A 19998-nucleotide genomic window follows, 5' to 3' on the forward strand; every position below is an offset into this window, starting at 1 on the left:
ACACTTGGGATAATATAGTTGATCCTTCAAATGTTGAGATACCATTTTCATCAAGTTGGGAGCGGAGAATGAATTTTAGCAAATGGTTGATTTTCCCTAATAAAGAGATTGTGAAACAAGCATTAATAGTTTACTCTTTGGACAACAACAAGAATTATATAACTGAGCGGTCCAACTAACAAAGATTGCGTGTGAAGTGCGCAAATGAGTCATGTGCATGGAAAGTCCAAGCATTCTCGCAATCGAAGCTTAACAGATTATGGGTTATCAAAGTATTTCAGCGGTCCTCACACTTGTCCATCAGTTGGGGTGAACAAAGATGGCAGAATGATGGATTCGAATTTTCTTGCCAAAGAACTTCATAAATATGTACTTGAAGATCACACCAGCAAAATAAAAGATCTCCAAAATCTGATGAAGGAAAGGTTTAACCATGATATATCGTACTACAAGATATGGGATGCAAAACAAAAGGCTATTGCAAACATACACAGGAATTAGGAAGAGTCGTACCAAAAGTTGCAGAAGTTGTTGGCATATAAGGATAGCGATCCAGGTACACAAGTAAAGTTTTGGTTGATCAACGGGGACATACCTGGTACTATTATATTTAAGTATGTGTTCTGGGCTTTCGCTCCTTCCATTGCTGGATTTGCACATTGTAGGCCAGTGATTAGTATTGATGGAACTCATCTTTATGGAAAATATAAAGGAAAGTTGTTGATTGCAATGGCTATCGATGCTAATAATGAGATTTTTCCGCTTGCCTTTGCGGTTGTGGATGATGAGACGGGAGCCAGTTAGGGATGGTTTTTAGAATGCCTGCGGACTGCAATACGGGATGTGGTACCCGATTTCGGCATTTGCATAATATCAGACCAACATAAAGGTACTGTTTGATACCAACTAACTAAATAACTTTGAACGCATGCCACCCTCTTAAAAATTTTCTAGAATGGTACTGTTTGGCAAATTTTGCCAAATATAGATGAGAAAAGATAGGTTAATAAGTTGACAATGAGTTATGGGCCTAACGCCATTTAGGGACCAAATTGTGTTCAGGGACCACTTTAGTCGCTTTTAAAAAGTTCTGGACCTTGTTGGGATTAATTCAAACCTTAAGGTAGTTTATTGGAATTTATCCTAAAAATTATTATCTGAAAACTAGTTTCAAGTTCATTTTTTTGAAAATTGTTTTTATACTGTTTTAAAAACAAAAACAAAAACAAAATCCTCCTACCAATCAGGCCCTAAAATGATGAAACTCAAATAGGGAATCATGTTATTAATAATAGAGATATGGAGTAATTTATATATATATATATATATATATATATATATATATATATATATATATATATATATATATATATATAACATGTAATTAGTTGTTTCTTATTAGTATTTTTTTAGTATTGAAATGTGAGTGATTGTTTGTCTCCTATTTAACATTCTTTGATTTATTATTATTTTATCTTAATCATTATACTTTACCTTGGGGAGCCAAAATATGAATAACACCAACTCCCCCCATAGAACATGTAACATTCCCAATGTGATACATAATGTGCAGAGCAATTTAATTTTTATGTTCTGACAATTAAAATAACAAAATTGCAATGTCTTAATATATTATCCACCACCCAAAAAAAAAGTTTGTATTGAAAATTTTCTGTATTAAGTAATAAGTATTCCTATAATCTCTCATTTTCCTATTTTCTCACATAGCTGTTAGTACAGACCTGCCCGATTAATTACCTCTGTGGACCAAAGTTATTAAAATTCGGAAACTTCACTTATTTCTTGAATATCACAAGGTACTACACAAGCAACCACAGCCCACAGTACCCAGCCATGCTGCACGACCTTCGTCTGCATGTAGTCGAATCAACTCCACATTCTTCATCAGTAAAACACCTGTGGTCAGCACGAGCATCAGTGATGTGGCAAGCACTCTCAACCTGTTGGTTATCATTAGCAGGACAGACTTGCAAAGACATTGCACTTGCCCGCCTTGCTTGCTTTTCACTCTGCACAAATAAAAACTTCATTACTTACATGATTCAATTCCACATTTGAGAACAACAGAAGTATAAACTACAAAAGTGAAAATTGAAATAAAAAGGTCCGAACTCCAAACTACACTAAGACTTTTGGTTCTCCAACAGTAGTAGTAGTAGTAGTTTCAAATTCATCCATATACGTTGAATGATGTCAATTCCCCTCGACTTTTAATTGTCAATTTTGTGACCCAACTTTCAAAACTGAGTCACTTTCTAATGACAAAATCTACTTGATTTTCAATTGACTTGATTTTGGAACTTAAAGGACGAAATGGACGTGATTAAATATATAGGAACGAAATTGAAACTGTGACAAATGTGCAGGGTTGAAAAATGTTGTTTGGACAAATTATAATAATACAAAAAGGTTAGAGTAAACTATGCATGCCAGGAAAATATAAGTTTGCAAAAACTTCCATCCAATCAGGAAGCATCTTTGGAGTATGCTAAAGGAAGAATTTCAACAATCAATCGCTATACAAGCAAATAGGAAGAACACCTGGGCAAAACTCCAGTTAGTTGGAATATAGCTCTCTGGAAGCCTGTCATGCCAATCTCTTAATACTGGAAGGGGATGACCCTCAGTTGTGAAGATATAATTCCGATCAACCAAAAATGAATCATCAAACAGAAGATAGAGATACTTGCACCTACAGGAAACATTAGACATTGACATAATTTTAAGAGTGAAAATTCTATGGCTGAGATAATATTTCTTTATTATTGATAACGTGAAAAAAAAAGGGAATGACAAAACTTTACGTTTCAGCGAGGAAAAAACTATGCTGATGATCTTCCAACTGCATAGTTGTCACATCTTTAACGCTTGCAAATCCCCCTTCCACTTTGGTGTATAAATTAAGAGAATTAACAATTGATTCACCCACTTTTAAGTACCACGAATCTGATAACATGGGGAAAAAAAAAAAGGAATCAAACAAATGTGAGAATAAAAAATTAATTCACCCACTTTTAAGTACCATGAATCTGATAACATGAAAAGAAGATAGAAATCAAACAAATGTGAAAATCAGAATAGTCCAGAGCGCAGCTGAATAACCATCTGCCTTGATTAAAGTGAGAATTAATGCATTTGCGTGATATGCCTGCAACCATGCTCATAACGATGCTCAAAGAACACAAGAAAGCAAGTCCTAAAAATCAAGCAATCCAAATTATGGACATGATAATTAAAATGAAGGGTAAATTACATATTTGGTCTCTAACCTTTACACTGTATGTCAATTTAATCCATGTGTCAATTTGGTCCCTAACATTTTGGCATTGTGTTAAAATGGTCTCTGCCGTTAAGTAATTGATGGAAAATACTGATGTGGCTAACAGCCAAAGTGACATTATTTTCATGCCACATAGACAGCTGGTACTGGAACGTCAGCATATACTCAACAAAAAAAAAAAAAAAAGAAGCAAAAAACCAAATTAGATATCTTATGCTCTATCTCTGGGGTAATGTCACCCACCATCAGTTGGGGTTTAAATTGAATAAGTGTAAATTAGGGTTAGAGAGAGAAGTGGATAGGTGGAGTGAACTGGGTCAATTGAGAGAGAAGCAATGAAATCAAAAAGGGGGGGGGGGGGGGGACAAAGGAATGGAAAACACTGTCTCGTCAATTTGTTTTTTTTTTTTTCTACCTTCCTTTAACTTATGTTGTCAAACTGTGGGCTTTCTTCATCTTACCAAATTCAAAACGGGAAAAAGAAGGAGAAGAAGGGATGGTACTACAGAAAGTCAGAAATACAAAGATCTACCATTGCCAAACAATGGGAGTCACATCTATTGTCCTCCAATTGGGGAAAAAAATGTATAATGTATTCCGTGACTACATTATTGGAACTTAAAAAAAAACTTGGATTGGGAGTGAAAAACTTGGAATCCGTTTCAGAAGTAGGATTTACTTCATATCCTCTTTCTTGAAATTAGTAGAAGATATGAATTAATATCTTCTTGAAACAAATTTTTTCTTTCCTTTTGTTCTTAAAGTCTTCATCATTGCCATGTTTGACTTAACCCCCTGCAAGAGAGAGCAAAAGATATCTAATTTGTTTGCTTGTTTTGTTTTGTTTTTTGTGTTTTTAAGTATATGCTGATGTGTCAGTACATGTGGTTATCTATGTGGCATGAAAATAATATTTTATTTTGGCTATTAGCCATGTCAGCATTTTCCATCCATTACTTAACGGCATGGACCATTTTGACATGATATCAAAATGTTAGGGACTAAATTGACACACAACGTAAAAGTTAGGCACCAATACGTAATTTACCCTAAGATTAAACTAATGTGTGCTTCGCAACTTAATTACGAGGCTCATCAATGTTCAACTTCAACGTAAAATTACAACTTCTACATAAATAACCTAAAATTTACCACCTACAGTTGATTTACTTTTACAAGTTCAAAGTATAAATAAGCATAACATTTCCAGGGAAAAAAAATCAAACAAAATAAAAATAAAAGAAAGTCTCAGACTGTCAGGTCAAGCTAAAATTAAAAATAACTGACATGAAACAATAAAAGACCTTTGGTGGCTTGATATAAGTAGAATGTTGACTCTGCCAATTCGGGGCGCAAAGGATAATATTTTTCTGTAGGATGCAACATTTGATGGTCCAGCAAATACCTGAATAATTACATGTTTTTAAGCCATCACGAAAAAAATTCTGAGATAGTAGAAACCAAAGAGAGAAACAAAATTAAACTAAGCTAATTGTTGTTACAGAATATACAACTAAATGAAGACATAGGGAAAATTTCAAAAGCCAGTTACCTCTCAGGTAGAACTCCAAACTTCTCCCATACATGGAAAAACTCACGGTGTGATGAATTAGCTGCTGCAATATCCCCAACAAGAACCTAAGCACCATATATCAAATATAAAGATCAGAAGGTTCTCTCTTAGACTTAAAATTTCATTTCATAATATGTCCTTGCCTGCAGGCCGGGCCAAAATGCTTGAAGGCTTGTAAGCTGCCAATAAGTAGCCTTTCCTGTTCTCATATCAGCTTCATGATACCTACATTACAATAACAAGCTTCAAATCAGAAACTTTTCTTTTCTTTTCTTTTTACAGCCTAATACTCGATAGTTGAACATAAATTCTTTTGGCTTGTAAACTCCTAATATAAACTCTTATATTAAACTTAGTGAGTGTTTAAAAATTTACAAGGTAAAATAAAAAGTTGAATATTCACTCAAAAGATGTATAGCATCAACTTGCAAAACATGTAAAAAGCATTTGAAACCACAAACCGAAAAATACCATTTAAGCAATTGAGCAAGAGCTCCATTGTGCAAAGTTCTTATGTCTAAAGAAGAGAAAATTCCCCAAATAATTTATGGTTTATTTCAAAAAGGGTCCTGACCATTCCCCTGTGTTGTCTGTATTCTTTGTACTCTGAATAATCAGTTAATTTCATCAGCATGATGATACAGTCCAGACTGTTAGCAAAGACAATACAACCCAGGTTGTAAAACCAATGGTCTGATCCACTAAAAGTACACCAATTTATTTATTTATTTTAATTAGTAAGCTGCATTTGGTCCAGGTTTTTTTTTGACAAATCAAGACCTGAAATTTTGGGCAGGTAGAAAGTATAGCAAAGTATGTCAATCCATTTAACAGTCATGAAGTTAAAATCAATAAAGGTCACAAAATCTTGGAAAGTAGGTGAAAGTTTTTAGGCAAGTTATAAACGTAAATCAAGAAACCATAGGATGAAAATGAAAACATGTAGAAACATAGAAATTATTCAAATTCAACGGAGCAAGACATCAGTGCAGTACCATGGACCGTGTCTAAAATATTTCTGCACTGCAAGATAAGCGGAATGGAACATTCTCCAAAACTCCTCCTTTCCAAAAAGAATATGAGCCTTGAATAGATACTCATAGAATGAATCAACCCCTAAAAGTAGCCACAGGGAATCCAACAACAGAAACATCAAGGCTAATTTGCCAAATATAGAGAGGCAAAATGATCCAGCATGCACCACAATCTGGAAACAGCATGGCATGCCACACTTGAAAATTTTTATAATAAAATATATGCTAAATTTTAAAAGATAGCTCATGTGTTTGGTAGTCTCATGAACTATATGACACAGAATCTAGCACAAAATGAATTGAAAGACCGAGAGTACCTACCAGCCCCAATTCCAGCTGAATACTCGATCCAATCCCCAGTAACCACATCCAGCGTTGTTCCAAGTAAATTCAGTGAACTCCGCATGCTCCATAATTTACGAAGAGCACGTATAGCTACATATTCGTATGTGGGGTCACCAGTTAATTGTGATAAGGCTCCCATTTCAAGAATCAGAGAACCTGAATCCAGAATGAAAATCAGCTGATTTCAGTGCTGCACTTTTTGTGATACTCTCACATCATAAACTTTAAAAGATAAGCCTCTCACCACACCCAGAAGTGCTCGTTTCAGTAGTCTCATTCACCATCACTCCGTACTGTCCACAGAATTTTGCATTGATGTGGAGTCATATATCCTTCTTACAGACAAAACCAACAGACATTTCATACATTTTGACAGTTGAAAAGTAAATTTTTTTTTTTTGGATGAATCAAAATGTGAGTAGGTTGAAAAGATGATGTAAGATGTGTGTAAGTAACACATAAGCTTGTCTTTCAGCATCATACTAATCAAGATAGCATCAAAATGAGCATGCTTAGTATCTGATTGATGACATTTCATACAGTTGGAGGATAACAAAGACCTTTTAGTTCTACATACAACAGAAGATGAACTATTTTGAATAGCACCAGGAGCATAAGATTGCAAGTTTGATATTAAAGTTTAGTAATTGGGTTTCACATATTATCAGACATGTTTAAAGAATGACATTTTTCAATATTTCAAGCTCAGTTGTTAAAGTCTTGAAGTGCCAATTTTTAGCATAAATTACTGAGCATTGAATAAGGTGCTATGGTTCATCTATATCAATTGAAAGTATGCTATTTTTATTATAAGACCATGAAAAGGGTGATATGGTTCATCTACATCAAACTAAAAGTATGCTATATCCATTATGAGACGATGGAGAAGTGATATTCTAGCTATGTCTGAAAGAATATCTCATATATAAAAACACTACAATGTTACAGATCTGCATGAGCCTTCTTCAAAGGCTTGCAAACATGTGTTGCAACAAAGGGCACATCCTATACATTTCTTGTTATTAGAAGGTATCCTAACACTGGTTTAGAAGGTAAGTATGATTTACATACATATACATACATACATACATACATACAGATATATATATATATGGAAATTGACTTAAGCATGTTTTGGTGGTACCTTTAAGTTAATCCAAGCATATGGCAACCCAGTGGGTGTATTGAATGCAGGTAGAAAGCGCTTCCCTAAATCTTCAGCCAAGATAAGCAGCTGATTCTTGTAAGCACCATGAACCAACCTGTTCGTAGAATCAGTTGCAAGTATATGAGCAGAAACTAGTCCTCCAAGAACTCTTATGTTGCACTACACCATAATGACCAAGTGGAAAAAACACCATTAAAACATTTCAAAAGCAACGTAGTATGTAATAATATTGCTTCTTGAATGACATTGAGAAATTAAAATTAGCGATCTGCTTCATCAAGATTTGATTAATCCATACTGCTCCACATGAAGCTTTAGAATCAACTAAACCAATGCTTTTCCAAGAATTATTTCAATCGCATACCTCAAAAAGATTTACCCTTGCATCAACATTGAATGTTATATTTTGAGAAAGCCAAAGTACTGCCCTTTCAAATTCAGTGCTGTTACCCATAATTAAAAGGCTGAAAAGGGAGGAGAGAGAGACAGTATCAGAATGATTATCCCACTATATAAAATGAAATCAGGAAAGCACCAGACTAGAATAAATTACTGCAATGACTAATTATCAGAAAACAATAATGATAGTAATAGATTATTGCAATAACCAGATACATAACAGTTCAGATTGAAAAATTAGATCTACAACCTAACTATCTATGCACTCTTTACTCAAGTCACATGTTATACCTGGATAATGACTCAATAAGTGTGAGGGCAGATCCATTATAGTCTTGCGGTAAGTGTTCAAGCTGTAATTGAGAGAACAAACAGTTATATTTCCCCTTGCAACTAACTATTAATAGCATGCTCAATAATAATAAAAAATTACCCTCAGATTTCCCAGCTCGCTAAGAGAGTCAGTGAAAGATTTAGTAAGAGGCTTGAGCTCATCATGCTGCCAAAAAAGGAATAAAAAGATAAATATGATATCATTATATGGAAGTCTGATGTCAACTCTAACAAAATCATTGAAGATCAGGAACTGACCGGGAATGCATGGGTCATGTAGTTGTCATATGCATGGTAAAACCTGATAAGAATGAGAAATAAAACATACTGTTAAATTTCATCTCTCAATTTATTAACAAGGAGATGTCAATATAATTCTTTCATAAAAAATTTTCTCCCCCTTTTTCTGTTCCACTTTGTTCAAATAGGTAAATCCATATAGAATCAGTGCTTAAAATGCAATGAAGTTGGTCATGAACAACAACAACAACAACAAAAGAGAAAAGCAAAAAACCACATATTTCTGACATGCTAGCTAATATTAACTCATTTGTCACCTAAAGTTTAAAAGCAAATTGAAATTAAAAATTAAAAATAAAACTATTCTAACTAGCAGAGATCTATAAAAATATAATAAATCCCTCATCTAAAACTTATTTGATGACAAATTTCACCCAGACACCAAGCATTGCCAACAACACAAGCCAAATCAAATCCTGATATCAATCAATAAATTGAGAACACCCCATGATTCTATTAAGATCAAAATAGAAGACACCCATCAGCTCAAAATGAAAACCAATACGAAAGTAATGAAATTGAGCTCAGAATATGAACTGGGCCAGTGTCAAAATTCAAGCTTTGCTTACATCTTTCGAACCTTCTCTCTCATAACGTGTCTCTTCTTAGCTGCCCAACGAGGTTCGAGTTGGCACGTGCAAGGGTTGAAGATGTTGGGAAGGATCACAAGGAGCACAAGCATCCATGCCACAATAAACTCTCGAGGCAACATGGTTTTTGCTTCGTGTGCTCAATTTGAAAGCTTTTTGTGAGTGAGTACGAGAATTTTTCGATTTTGTTGAGGTGGTTGTTGGGGATCTTGTCGAGCAGTGAAAAATTGGCTATCCGTTTAGAACATGAATAATAAAGGTCTTGGGTGAGAGATTCTTGACCAATGAGGTGGCGCCACGTAATGCATATGGTTTTGTGAATTTACACTTCTATTTGGTGTCCACTGATTGGTGTTTGACTAGATATCATGTCTCGGACTTCTCAACTGCGTGTTGACTGTTCGTGACACTTTTTTTTTTTCTTTTAACATTTTTTTTATCTTAAATTATGACCATGTAAAATCACATAATTTGTACTCTTTTTTTTTTTTTTTTTTTTTTTAGAGAAATAATTATAACATGCAAGTTGAACCTTTTTTCTTCTAGACCCCTAAACACTTTATATATGGAGTTCAATTCAACTACAAAACCTTTGACCATATAATTTATACTTGAGGTGTGATAATGGGTCAATATAAGAATATATTTATACTATTTATAACTTGTCACATAAATAAATTGTGCAATTTTATATAGTCTTTGCATTACTCATAACGTTTAATTAGTTCACTTTTTTATTAATTTTTGAGAAAATTTAGTTTCACAATTTATTTCGCAACTTCATTGTCATTATTGTGATGTGAAAGAGTGTGTGTGGTGGAAAAAAATTGTGGGTTCATATGTAAATGATAGACAACCAATCTGTCAGATTATAATTGTGGTAAAAAGTTGTGAAATAGTGTAAGAGAACGCGGAAAAGACAGCCATTGTTTTGTGGTAAGAAAAGAGAGAACAACCATTTTTTCCACAAGCAAAGCTAATTCAGTTTTGTGGGGAAGAGCTAACATATCCACTGCCCTTCTTTTTTAAGTGAGACAGTTTTGTGGGAATCTAGCTATCTACATGTTTGGATCGCTTTTATAAAATTTGTTGAGTCAAACACTTTGTTAAATTTAAACAAACATTTGGTAATTAATTAATCAAAACAGTTTTCGTATGCGAGTGGCATTGCTTTTACAAAATTAACGATGCAAAATTCAGACCAAAAGAGAAGCCAATTGACAATGCAAAATTATAGGTCATCTAAATCTTCCAACCCACTTTTTTCTGTTTTACTTTATATTCAACCAATTATTACTTATCATGTGGTTGTTGTTGTTGTTGTTTTTTTTTTTTTTCCCATTTTAAACTTTGATTATCTTATATAAGAAAAAAGTTAAATAAACAAACAGTAAGCTATAATTGGTGAAATACAAAATTTGAGATAGAAATTTATATTTGGACAATCTTGTAAAGAAAAATCCATAGATCGACATGTTTGACTCTTCTTACATTTAACTAGTCCCTAATAATGATGAGATTAGTGAACTCCGAATTACAATTCATGTAATCAAAAAAACAATAGGCCTTGTTTTAAAGATAAAAAACTGTCTTTACAAATGTCAAAAAGGAAATAGGAGATAAAAAGTATAACTAAAAGAAAATCATTCAAAACGAGGTAATCTATATCATGCTATAAATCCCCCCCCCCCAAAAAAAGTAATCCTTGATCTCTTGGCAATTCATGTTCTGAGAATTTTTTGAGTTTAATGTACATCTAAGTTATAACTATTTTCTCAACAACAAAAAAAAGGTTCTAATTAAAGGCCTATAGTTTTTTTTTAATTAAAAAAAAAACCTCTAACTAAAGAATGTTATGTTTAGCTGGAAAAAAAAAAAAAAAGGACAGGAGAGAAGAGAACGCAGAGGAGACAGCCATTGTTTTGTGGTAAGAAAAGAGAGAACAACCATTTTTTCCACAAGCAAAGCTAATTCAGTTTTGTGGGGAAGAGCTAACATATCCACTACCCTTCTTTTTTAAGTGAGACAGTTTTGTGGGAATCTAGCTATCTACATGTTTGGATCGCTTTTATAAAATTTGTTGAGTCAAACACTTTGTTAAATTTAAACAAACATTTGGTAATTAATTAATCAAAACAGTTTTCGTATGCGAGTGGCATTGTTTTTACAAAATTAACGATGCAAAATTCAGACCAAAAGAGAAGCCAATTGACAATGCAAAATTATAGGTCATCTAAATCTTCCAACCCACTTTTTTCTGTTTTACTTTATATTCAACCAATTATTACTTATCATGTGGTTGTTGTTGTTGTTTTTTTTTTTTTTTTTTTTTCCCATTTTAAACTTTGATTATCTTATATAAGAAAAAAGTTAAATAAACAAACAGTAAGCTATAATTGGTGAAATACAAAATTTGAGATAGAAATTTATATTTGGACGATCTTGCTGGTCCAACGCATTCCACGCTCGATAACCTTTCTCCTTCCAAACCTCAAAAACCAACCTTCCATACAAAAACAAAGCCATACAAAAATAGCATGCACAAGAAAAACAAAAACAAAAACAAAAACAAAGAAATTCCTCTCTTTTTCTCTCATTAATATAGCAATATAACAAACCTCCCCCCTAAAACCTCTCTCATCCACAATACTCTTTACCTTTTTCCCATCTCTCCTTTTCCCCCAAAGCCATAGATCTGCTTTCTCTTTCCTCCCAATTCCCTCCTGTGGAGGCTGCTTCATTGAGGAAAACTTAGAGGAAGTAGGTCTCAACTCTCAATCCCTACCACCCTTCCTCTCATTCATTCTTTCACCATGGCTTTCCCTTTACTTTTCCTTCTCTTCCTCTCCATTCCCTTCTCAGAATCCAAGCTCTCCGTCGACTACTACACAAAAACATGCCCTGATTTTGACTCCATCATGCGTGAAACTGTCACCACAAAACAAATCAATAGCCCTACAACAGCCGCAGGCACTTTACGTCTCTTTTTCCATGACTGCATGGTTGATGGCTGCGATGCCTCGGTCCTCATCTCCACAAACTCCTTCAACAAAGCCGAGCGTGACGCTGATATCAACCTCTCTCTCCCCGGCGACGCCTTTGATCTGGTTGTTCGTGCCAAGACCGCCCTTGAGCTCTCTTGCCCCGGCATTGTTTCCTGCGCTGATATCTTGGCTCAAGCTACACGTGATCTTATCACCATGGTGGGTGGTCCTTTCTACAAAGTACGTTTGGGACGTAAAGATGGGTTTGAATCAAAAGCTTTACGTGTTAACGGACAAGTTCCACAAACAAACATGTCCGTGAACCAGTTAATCAAAGTTTTCGCTGCTAAAGGGTTTAGCGCACAAGAAATGGTTGCGCTAACAGGTGCACATACCATTGGATTTTCTCATTGCAAGGAATTCAGTCACAGAATCTTCAATTACAGCAAGACCTCCCCATCTGACCCAGAAATGTATCCTAAGTACGCTGAGGCATTGAGAAAAACTTGTTCAAACTACCTTAAAGACCCTGGAATGTCTGCTTTCAATGACATAATGACACCAAGCAAGTTTGACAACATGTACTATCAGAATCTTCAGAGGGGATTGGCGCTCTTGGCCACCGATCATGCACTCAGTAAGCACCCTAGAACCAAGCCATTCGTAGACTTGTACGCTTCAAACCAGACTAAGTTCTTCGAGGATTTTTCACACGCAATGGAAAAGCTTAGTGTTTTTGGTATCAAGACTGGCCGGAAAGGAGAGGTGAGGCACAAGTGTGACGCTTTCAACACTCTCAAGGCATAGAAATATTTGTGATTGTCTTGATTTGTATCCAAAAGAAACAGGGTTTAAAAAAAACAAAGGTTCTAAATTTCTTTTAACTTCATATTTTGTTTTGCTTTTTATAAGAACCACGATAGTGATTATATTTATATGGTCATCTGATTGATGTTCTTCATGATGACATGTTCATGACAATATAATATTTAAGAATAGAAGCTTGTACTCTTTTTTTTAAAATATAAATGTTATGTGGTTTAAGATTAATGAATGATGAAAGAAGGGAAACGATTTTCCTCTTCATCCGCAAAATTAAGTGTGTTTGTTTGAGGTTGTAATTTCATAGGTGAGTAAAAACAAAATTCTTAGTTTCTCAATTGAGATTCTTTCCCCCCTTTTCCAAGTTTGTTTTCTGTTGGCTTTCGGAAGATGGATGAATGAAATTCAATAGGGATCCATGGCCAGCACATGTTTTAAACATGCCAAGAACTTCTCGAGGTCGAAAATTTTTTGGACATTATTGATCTATTAGTCAGAATAAGCATAAAATATTTGTACTCAGATCATAACGTATGAACAATGGAACAAAACATGATTTTGAATTTTTCAAAGGATGATTTTTAGTTTACATGAATAGTAGAATACAAAAAGATTCTTCTAAAGTATCAAATACTAGCTGCATTACGTGAGCTTCACATTCTAGTATTAATGTAAACTGATAATTTTCCTTTTTGAAATTCTCCAACGCTACAATTTTTAAGAATCTAATGATGGCGAGAAATCCTCTTGTCAGTGGAGTTGGGAGGAGGTTGGCGATCGTTGGTTGTGGGGATCAGTTGATGATGTTGGACCTTACCATCAACGCCACTAAAGAGCACAACCTCCATGAAGACGAACTTTGAATACTTCTTGACTCAATTCGTTTAATGTTATCAGTGCTTATGCAGTGTTGTTGCCATCCACTCATGTGGCCAATTTTATTTAAAAACGTTTTGTTTTTTATGCTGACTCAAAATCCCTACTTAAAACAATGCTGTTTAACAAAATTACGGCGAATTAATATCAGATTTGGACAAAGTGACTAGATTAAATCAATTTGACAAAAGGATTGAATTGACATAAATTAGACCCTAGGTTTTAATTTGACAACTAAAGGAAAAGTCAGATGATTGAATGGATTCCATGAATTTATACAACATTTGCAAACATATATGGCAATCAAAGTTTCACTATCAATTCAATGTAAATTGTCATGCACATTTGTATGCGGCCAAAAACACAATTGGCTCTTTTAAATAATTTTCAAGGAAAATCTAAACAAAAATGAAAGAACAGATCATTTGCGTATCGACTAGCAACACAAGGAAGTAGTAAACAAGCAGAAAGATCCAAAATATACATTGCAAATAGCATCCACTTAAGAAGTTGAATTGCTTATGTGATTTGCTTTCTCCGCTGAAGGTAAACTACAGACATAGAACATAATCAATAGAACCGTAAATAATTTAATCTTAAATCTAATACACAAACGCTGGTTTTTCATTGTCCAAATTGATCCAATAGCAAGCAATTAATGGATTGGCTTCCTGATCATATCATAGACTCAGCGAACTGTGGTAGAATCATCCATTCATGTTACATAAGGGTACAATGTCACAAGTCATATACTCTAAATAAGGTTGAATCTAGCATCATTGATTTATCTCAAATGAGAGATTGCTTGAAAAATGATGCATTATGATCAACTATTTTTATAATGCAGTCTCAGACTGCCTACCTACAGACCTTCCATAATACTTTACCCATCTTTTTCACTTTGAGAATCACAAATATCAAGAGGGGAGAAGGATAAGCACTGTTTAGATTTCCCAAACTGTATAGCACGTGCTTCTGGAGGAGCTGCGTTGGGCAAGCCTAATCGAATACATAGACTCTGACAGCTTTTCTTTGAAACATAGGATGGAAAAGGTTTGATGACCACTTGTCTCCCACAGTTTTTTTGTTCAAAACGGCCATGAGAAGACTGAGCTATCAGCTTGAAGACTCGAGATGCACCACTGTATAAGTTTTGATCTTGATCCAAGGAATTCAAGCCAATCTGAGACTCCTTGCGGTGTGTTATCTCAGGTACACAAGAAGAAAAGTCTATGAAACATGGGGAAGAATGACCGGGAATGAAACCACTGTGACTTTGGAGAGGTTGAAGGTAAACATTGAAGCTAGCCCCCTCTCCCTGAAGCTGCATTAGTTTCTTCTTTAGCTTCTCCTTCTTATGGGCATTTTGGTGGCCTCCAAATGCCTGCGAGCTTGAAAACTCCTTAAGACAAAACTCACATACATACCTCTTGTGTGCTGGTTCACATATTGAACTTTTCTCTTCAAAAGATTGCTCCATCCCCAACAATTCTTTGTCAGAGGACCTTACACTTCCCTGCCTTTCAAATTTTCTCATATATTTCTCACCCTTGGCATAAGGATCCACATCAAAGCCAAATAATTTGAGCCTTTTCGCCTCCATGTGGATATCAGAAAAGAAGTCATCATTCTTGCTCCTTCTATGCAAGAGTAAGTTAGAGGCACCAAAGTTTGTTTGCAACATATTGTTTTCCATTCTCTCTAAAACTAACAATTTAGCATACCCCTCTAGGCCTTGAATCTTTACCTTATATAGGAAACTTCTTTGGGTGCACCAATGGTTTACACCCAACTAACTAGTACTATTCCATGTTAAGAACAGGATAACTGTGTCGAAAGAGTCAGTCAAAGAAAATGAGTAACAAGAACAGAATTAGGTAGTTAGCATCCATCAGAGGATTAGGACAACATATTAACAAAGACATGCATCAAATTTTCCATATCAAAGAGAGATTATCTTACTTTGTATCGTATATAGGCAGCTAGACATATTTTACATGCAAAATTGATGAGGCATTATGAAATGCTGGTGGCATTATTAAAAGGGATTAGTCTAAATTATTTTATTTAACACCAAAAGTCAAAAAGAAGTGACGTGCCTGAGAGAGGGAAAGCTCTGAATTCTATACTTATCTGTACCATACTTTCAGCATGTCTAAGACTCTGAGCTTATTAATGATCACTCCTTTCATGTGTCCACATGCGTACTTATGCTAAATTCAGTAATACTGCAGCAACATGCCTCTTCCATAATCGTTTTCATAACAGTTCCTCTGCCCTCGTACAACGAATGGAAACTTGGTAAACCAAAGAATTTGGGGGTACAGTTACTGCATAAACAGGGGATGATGGAAGTGGATAATGATGTAATCTTGGCATATATATGTAAACAATGCAAGAACAATATTGTATGCCCAAAAACATGGACATAAATAAAGCCACTCATTTGCAAGGAGTATTGGGTCCACTACAAGCATTATAGCAAAATTTTGGGCACTAAGAGATAGTTTGCAACTGGCTATTCAGCTTGGGGTTCAATTTTTGGAAATGGAACTTGATGCTAAAGTTGTTTTAGATGTACTTAGTTCCGAGAAATCGCCTACTGCTGCTTATTCTTCCTTGTTGTTTGATTGCAGATTGCTACTGGAGAAGATTCCCCACATCATAGTGAAGCATGTCTTTAGGGAGGCAAATAGAAATGCTGATGCACTTGCTAGAATTGGTTGTAATTTGCAGGAACATTTTGTACTTTTTGATTCTCCCCCATCCGATGTAGTTGCTGCCTTAGTGAGTGCAGACAAAACTGGGGAAACATTTTGTAGGCATGTTGCCACTAACTTAGCCATTTTGGCTGCCTAGTCTTTATTTATTTATTTATTTTTGATAAGTTGCTTAGTCTTTATATATATATATATATATTGCTTTTAACCAAAAAAAAAATTGAAATGTGTACTTACTCAATGACTCGCAAATTGCACTCTCATTCCTTACCAACCCTCCCCCACCCAAAAAAAAAAAATCCATTTTGTTTTTTCTTTTAGTCCAATTTCAACTTGATTTCTTAAATTATTGAAGAAATTCAAGTAGACTCCTTAGAAACACTTTAATAAACTCAATTTGAAATTAAACAAGGATATACTATAAAACATGCAGTGAAGAAGGGTGCAGTAATGTATTGGATGTATCACTACATTTTATGTCATATATCCTCCTCCTTCAAAACAAAAGGAAAAGCATAATAGGATCAAGCAAGGCTTTCAACCTTAAATTGAATTTATTAACTTGATTTCATACAAAGAGTTCTTGCAGTAATTTAAGAGAGGACAAGAGATTTCATGGGATTCCTTTCTTTGCTGCTTACCCACTTTCTTGGTGCATTTACGGCAGAGCTTACCATGGGTATACAGAAGACAGTTAAGATCAAACTTAAGTTCATTTGGGATACGTTGATTAAGATGAAGATATGTCTTGTTCCTGTCAGCCAGAGCTGGTACCCAACCAATGGCCTTTGCAATCTCAAACACCTGCATAAACATGTGAGTATGAGGAGAATCCCACAGTGCAAAAGAAGTGAAAAAAATATAGTACTCACGTGTGTGTCCACTGGAAAATCGTCTAGCTGAAGATTGAACATCAAAACACAAGCCATCTATCATCCATTCCGCAATTATGAAATTCTGATGCAATTGGGGAAAAATATATACATGGTGTGGTGCTGTGCATGTGTGAACAAAGGATAGTAACAAATAGGAAGGAAAAAAAGAAGAAGAAGAAGAAGAAGTAAAAACCTTCTGGACCATTTCAACTACCAGTAGATGTGCACGTTCTGTAGTTGATCAATATGACCAACAAAGACAACAAAATTGGAGCTGAATTGGCAATTATATATATATAGGCCACCAATACTCTTGATACTATGAAGGTTTCAACAGATGCAAGGATGAAGCATACAAAAGTATCATAAAAAAGATGATTACCGTTTTGGGGCCAATTCCTTTGAATTGAGATAGCTCAGCCTTAATTTCATCAACTGACAAATCTCGCAAGTACTCCAAGCACAATTTGTCTTTCTTCTCAAGCAAACAATTCAATATATTCTTAATGCACAAAGCCATAGTTGGGGCTAAACCTCCACATCTTATGGCATTTTCTAAACATTTTGATTCAGCAGCAAGGACCTTAGACAAAACACAAGAATCTTTCAAAACTGGAGCAATAGTAGCCCCAATAAGCAATAAACACCCACATCCATTAGGCCAAAGAAAATCATACAGCAAATTATAAATAGTTAGAAACAATAAACCATATTGTCCATTTACAACAACTATTAAAACCAACACAAAAATAACTTATTCAAAAGGACACATTTAGGTTGAGAAACACAATTGAAACGCCCACATTATCAAAATCGTTCTATAAAACACAACCCCATGAAAAATCTAGGTCCAAAAAAGTGCTAACTTTTTATGATTCATTAAGAGTTAAGACCCATCAAACTAAAACTAGAATTAAAATCAAAATAAACAAAACCCATCTCAATGCAAGTCCAAAAACACACAATTCCACCTCAAAATTCATCAATACCCATTGCCCACCAAACCAAAACAAGTTGAAAAGCTCAAACAAAAAAACAACAAAAAACATACGTACTTTTATGTTTCATTAAGACCCATCAAACCAAAACTAGACTACCAATCAAAATAAACAATACCCATCTCCATGCAAGTCCAAAAACACACAAGTCCACCTCAAAATTCATCAATACCCATTGCCCACTAAATCAAAACAAGTTGAAAAACTCAAACAAAAAACATACATATATCTTCCCAAGTGGGAAAAACAGACTTGAGAGAATCAAAAGCCCTCAGAGAATTAACTTTCCGTAGTGTTCTGAGAGAGCACAGTTTTAACCAAACTGTCCAAAACAGACTCCTTGGCATCCCCATCATCGAGTTGGATTTGGTTCTCGTCTCTGCGGTACTTGGCAAACTCTTTGGGGAAGCCATGGAGGGCCAAGAGGTCGTCTCGTACGGCTATGCATTCTTCTCGGGTGGGTCGAGTGTGGGTCAGGTATGGGTCCTTCGTGAGTTTGGTTCCAGACTCAGACTCAGACTGAGGCTTGCGATCAAGCTCCAGCTGCTTTCTTTTGCGGGACTTCTGCATTTTCTGAATGCTTTTTGTGTTTTTGGTTCAATTCAATGCTTAAGCTAAGCTTATTAAAAGTCACTAGAGATGGACTTTCCTTTTGGACATGGGCTTTTTAGTGGGCCAATAAAATTTTTGAACAATATGACACCTGTTTGTTTACCCGCAGAAAATATTTGGGGGGAATTTCTCCTTAAACGGTTAAACCCTATACTTGGGTGGCCATAGCAACAAATTGAAATAACACCACTATCGCCCACCTTTGATGCGATAATCAATTTATAAGTATAATTACTTATGGGGTATGAGGGGTCAGGGTTCAAGTCTCTAGAAATGAGCTTCACACATATACACTTAGATTAAGTTAAATTAAAATTTATATCTTATATATAAAAAATATAAAAATAAAAATAAAAAAACAAAGAAATAACACTCTAAACTTTCATGGTTTAATTTGGACCATCCCTAAAGTAAAGGGTAAAAAGGTAAAATTTCCCCAAAATCTTTTTAGTATAAGATAATGTTGTTTTATACTCTTTTTTTTTTTTTTTTGAAAAGATACTTTTTTTTTTTTTATAGATACAATCTAAAAGATAATTTTTTCTAGCTTTGGTTTAAATGGAAATTCCACCAATAATGACAATTGTGAGAAGGAAAGGGGTGAGGGTGGTGGTAGTGACATCAAATGATCGAAGGATGGTGGCCAATAGTGGTTGGTGACAATGTTGAACAACCAATAACATCCATCAATCAATGGCCAACATGTGAACGACATCGATTGAGCTAATAATGACGGTGGATAAGGGGCAACAATTATATGTGATGCGGGAGGAAGTAGTAGTGATGATGTAAATTTGTTGAAATAAGGGTTGTGGAAAAAGTCCAAACCTTTTTCGAAAAATGTTATATGCCTTTTAAGTCATTATTATTCTTGTAAGGACACAATTTGAGCCCGAACCCACAGTCAGAAGGGAATGGGCCTGAAAGGCATTTTACAATAAAATTTGTAGAGAGTGGACTTGAAATCTAGGTTCTAGTGATATTAGATAACAACAATGATGGGTTTTGATCACAAAGATATACACAAGGAATTGTTTATATGAAAGAATTTTCTCCTCGAACACAAGC

General features: G+C 34.9%; 3 protein-coding genes and 1 pseudogene across 4 annotated transcripts; 1 reads left to right on the forward strand and 3 right to left on the reverse strand.

Annotated features, from left to right (window-relative positions):
* Positions 1–1606: 1606 nt before the first annotated feature.
* Positions 1607–9285, reverse strand: LOC142631186 (alpha-mannosidase I MNS5-like). Of its 2 annotated transcripts, none has more exons than XM_075805286.1 (15): positions 9023–9285; positions 8412–8454; positions 8254–8319; positions 8112–8173; positions 7786–7885; positions 7398–7580; positions 6498–6546; positions 6230–6409; positions 5870–5990; positions 5018–5099; positions 4854–4939; positions 4606–4706; positions 2826–2907; positions 2563–2713; positions 1607–2030 (listed from the first exon to the last, which is right to left on the reverse strand). In XM_075805286.1, the coding sequence occupies exons 1-15, from the start codon at positions 9163–9165 to the stop codon at positions 1821–1823; spliced, it is 1659 nt and encodes a 552-aa protein (XP_075661401.1). In that variant the 5' UTR covers positions 9166–9285; the 3' UTR covers positions 1607–1820. The 2 variants fall into 2 exon arrangements, with proteins under 2 accessions (XP_075661401.1, XP_075661400.1); XM_075805285.1 differs by having other exon boundaries at positions 2826–2967; positions 9023–9283.
* Positions 9286–11664: 2379 nt separating this feature from the next.
* On the forward strand, positions 11665–12834 carry LOC142632237 (peroxidase 65-like). The gene has a single exon (XM_075806661.1). The coding sequence runs from the start codon at positions 11857–11859 to the stop codon at positions 12832–12834; it is 978 nt and encodes a 325-aa protein (XP_075662776.1). The 5' UTR covers positions 11665–11856.
* Positions 12835–14608: 1774 nt separating this feature from the next.
* Positions 14609–15421, reverse strand: LOC142632915 (uncharacterized). The gene has a single exon (XM_075807228.1). It carries the CDS (start codon positions 15419–15421, stop codon positions 14609–14611), a length of 813 nt encoding a protein of 270 aa, XP_075663343.1.
* Positions 15422–16964: 1543 nt separating this feature from the next.
* LOC142630794 (putative DNA glycosylase At3g47830) lies at positions 16965–18943 on the reverse strand (annotated as a pseudogene).
* Between the last annotated feature and the right edge of the window lie 1055 nt (positions 18944–19998).

The sequence above is a fragment of the Castanea sativa genome, chromosome 4 (genome assembly GCF_040712315.1).
Source record: "Castanea sativa cultivar Marrone di Chiusa Pesio chromosome 4, ASM4071231v1".
Classification (NCBI taxonomy): domain Eukaryota; kingdom Viridiplantae; phylum Streptophyta; class Magnoliopsida; order Fagales; family Fagaceae; genus Castanea; species Castanea sativa.

What these genes read in the sequence shown, in the direction of transcription:
- LOC142631186 (XM_075805285.1), bottom strand. Translation starts at nt 9,165, where the DNA reads ATGTTGCCTCGAGAGTTTATTGTGGCATGGATGCTTGTGCTCCTTGTG. An exon ending in AGAGAGAAGGTTCGAAAGAT is followed by an intron (nt 8,455 to 9,022) that starts GTAAGCAAAGCT and finishes CATTCTTATCAG; the next exon opens with GTTTTACCATGCATATGACA. An exon ending in AACGAGCACTTCTGGGTGTG is followed by an intron (nt 6,410 to 6,497) that starts GTGAGAGGCTTA and finishes TTCTGGATTCAG; the next exon opens with GTTCTCTGATTCTTGAAATG.
- LOC142632237 (XM_075806661.1), top strand. Translation starts at nt 11,857, where the DNA reads ATGGCTTTCCCTTTACTTTTCCTTCTCTTCCTCTCCATTCCCTTCTCA.
- LOC142632915 (XM_075807228.1), bottom strand. Translation starts at nt 15,421, where the DNA reads ATGGAAAACAATATGTTGCAAACAAACTTTGGTGCCTCTAACTTACTC.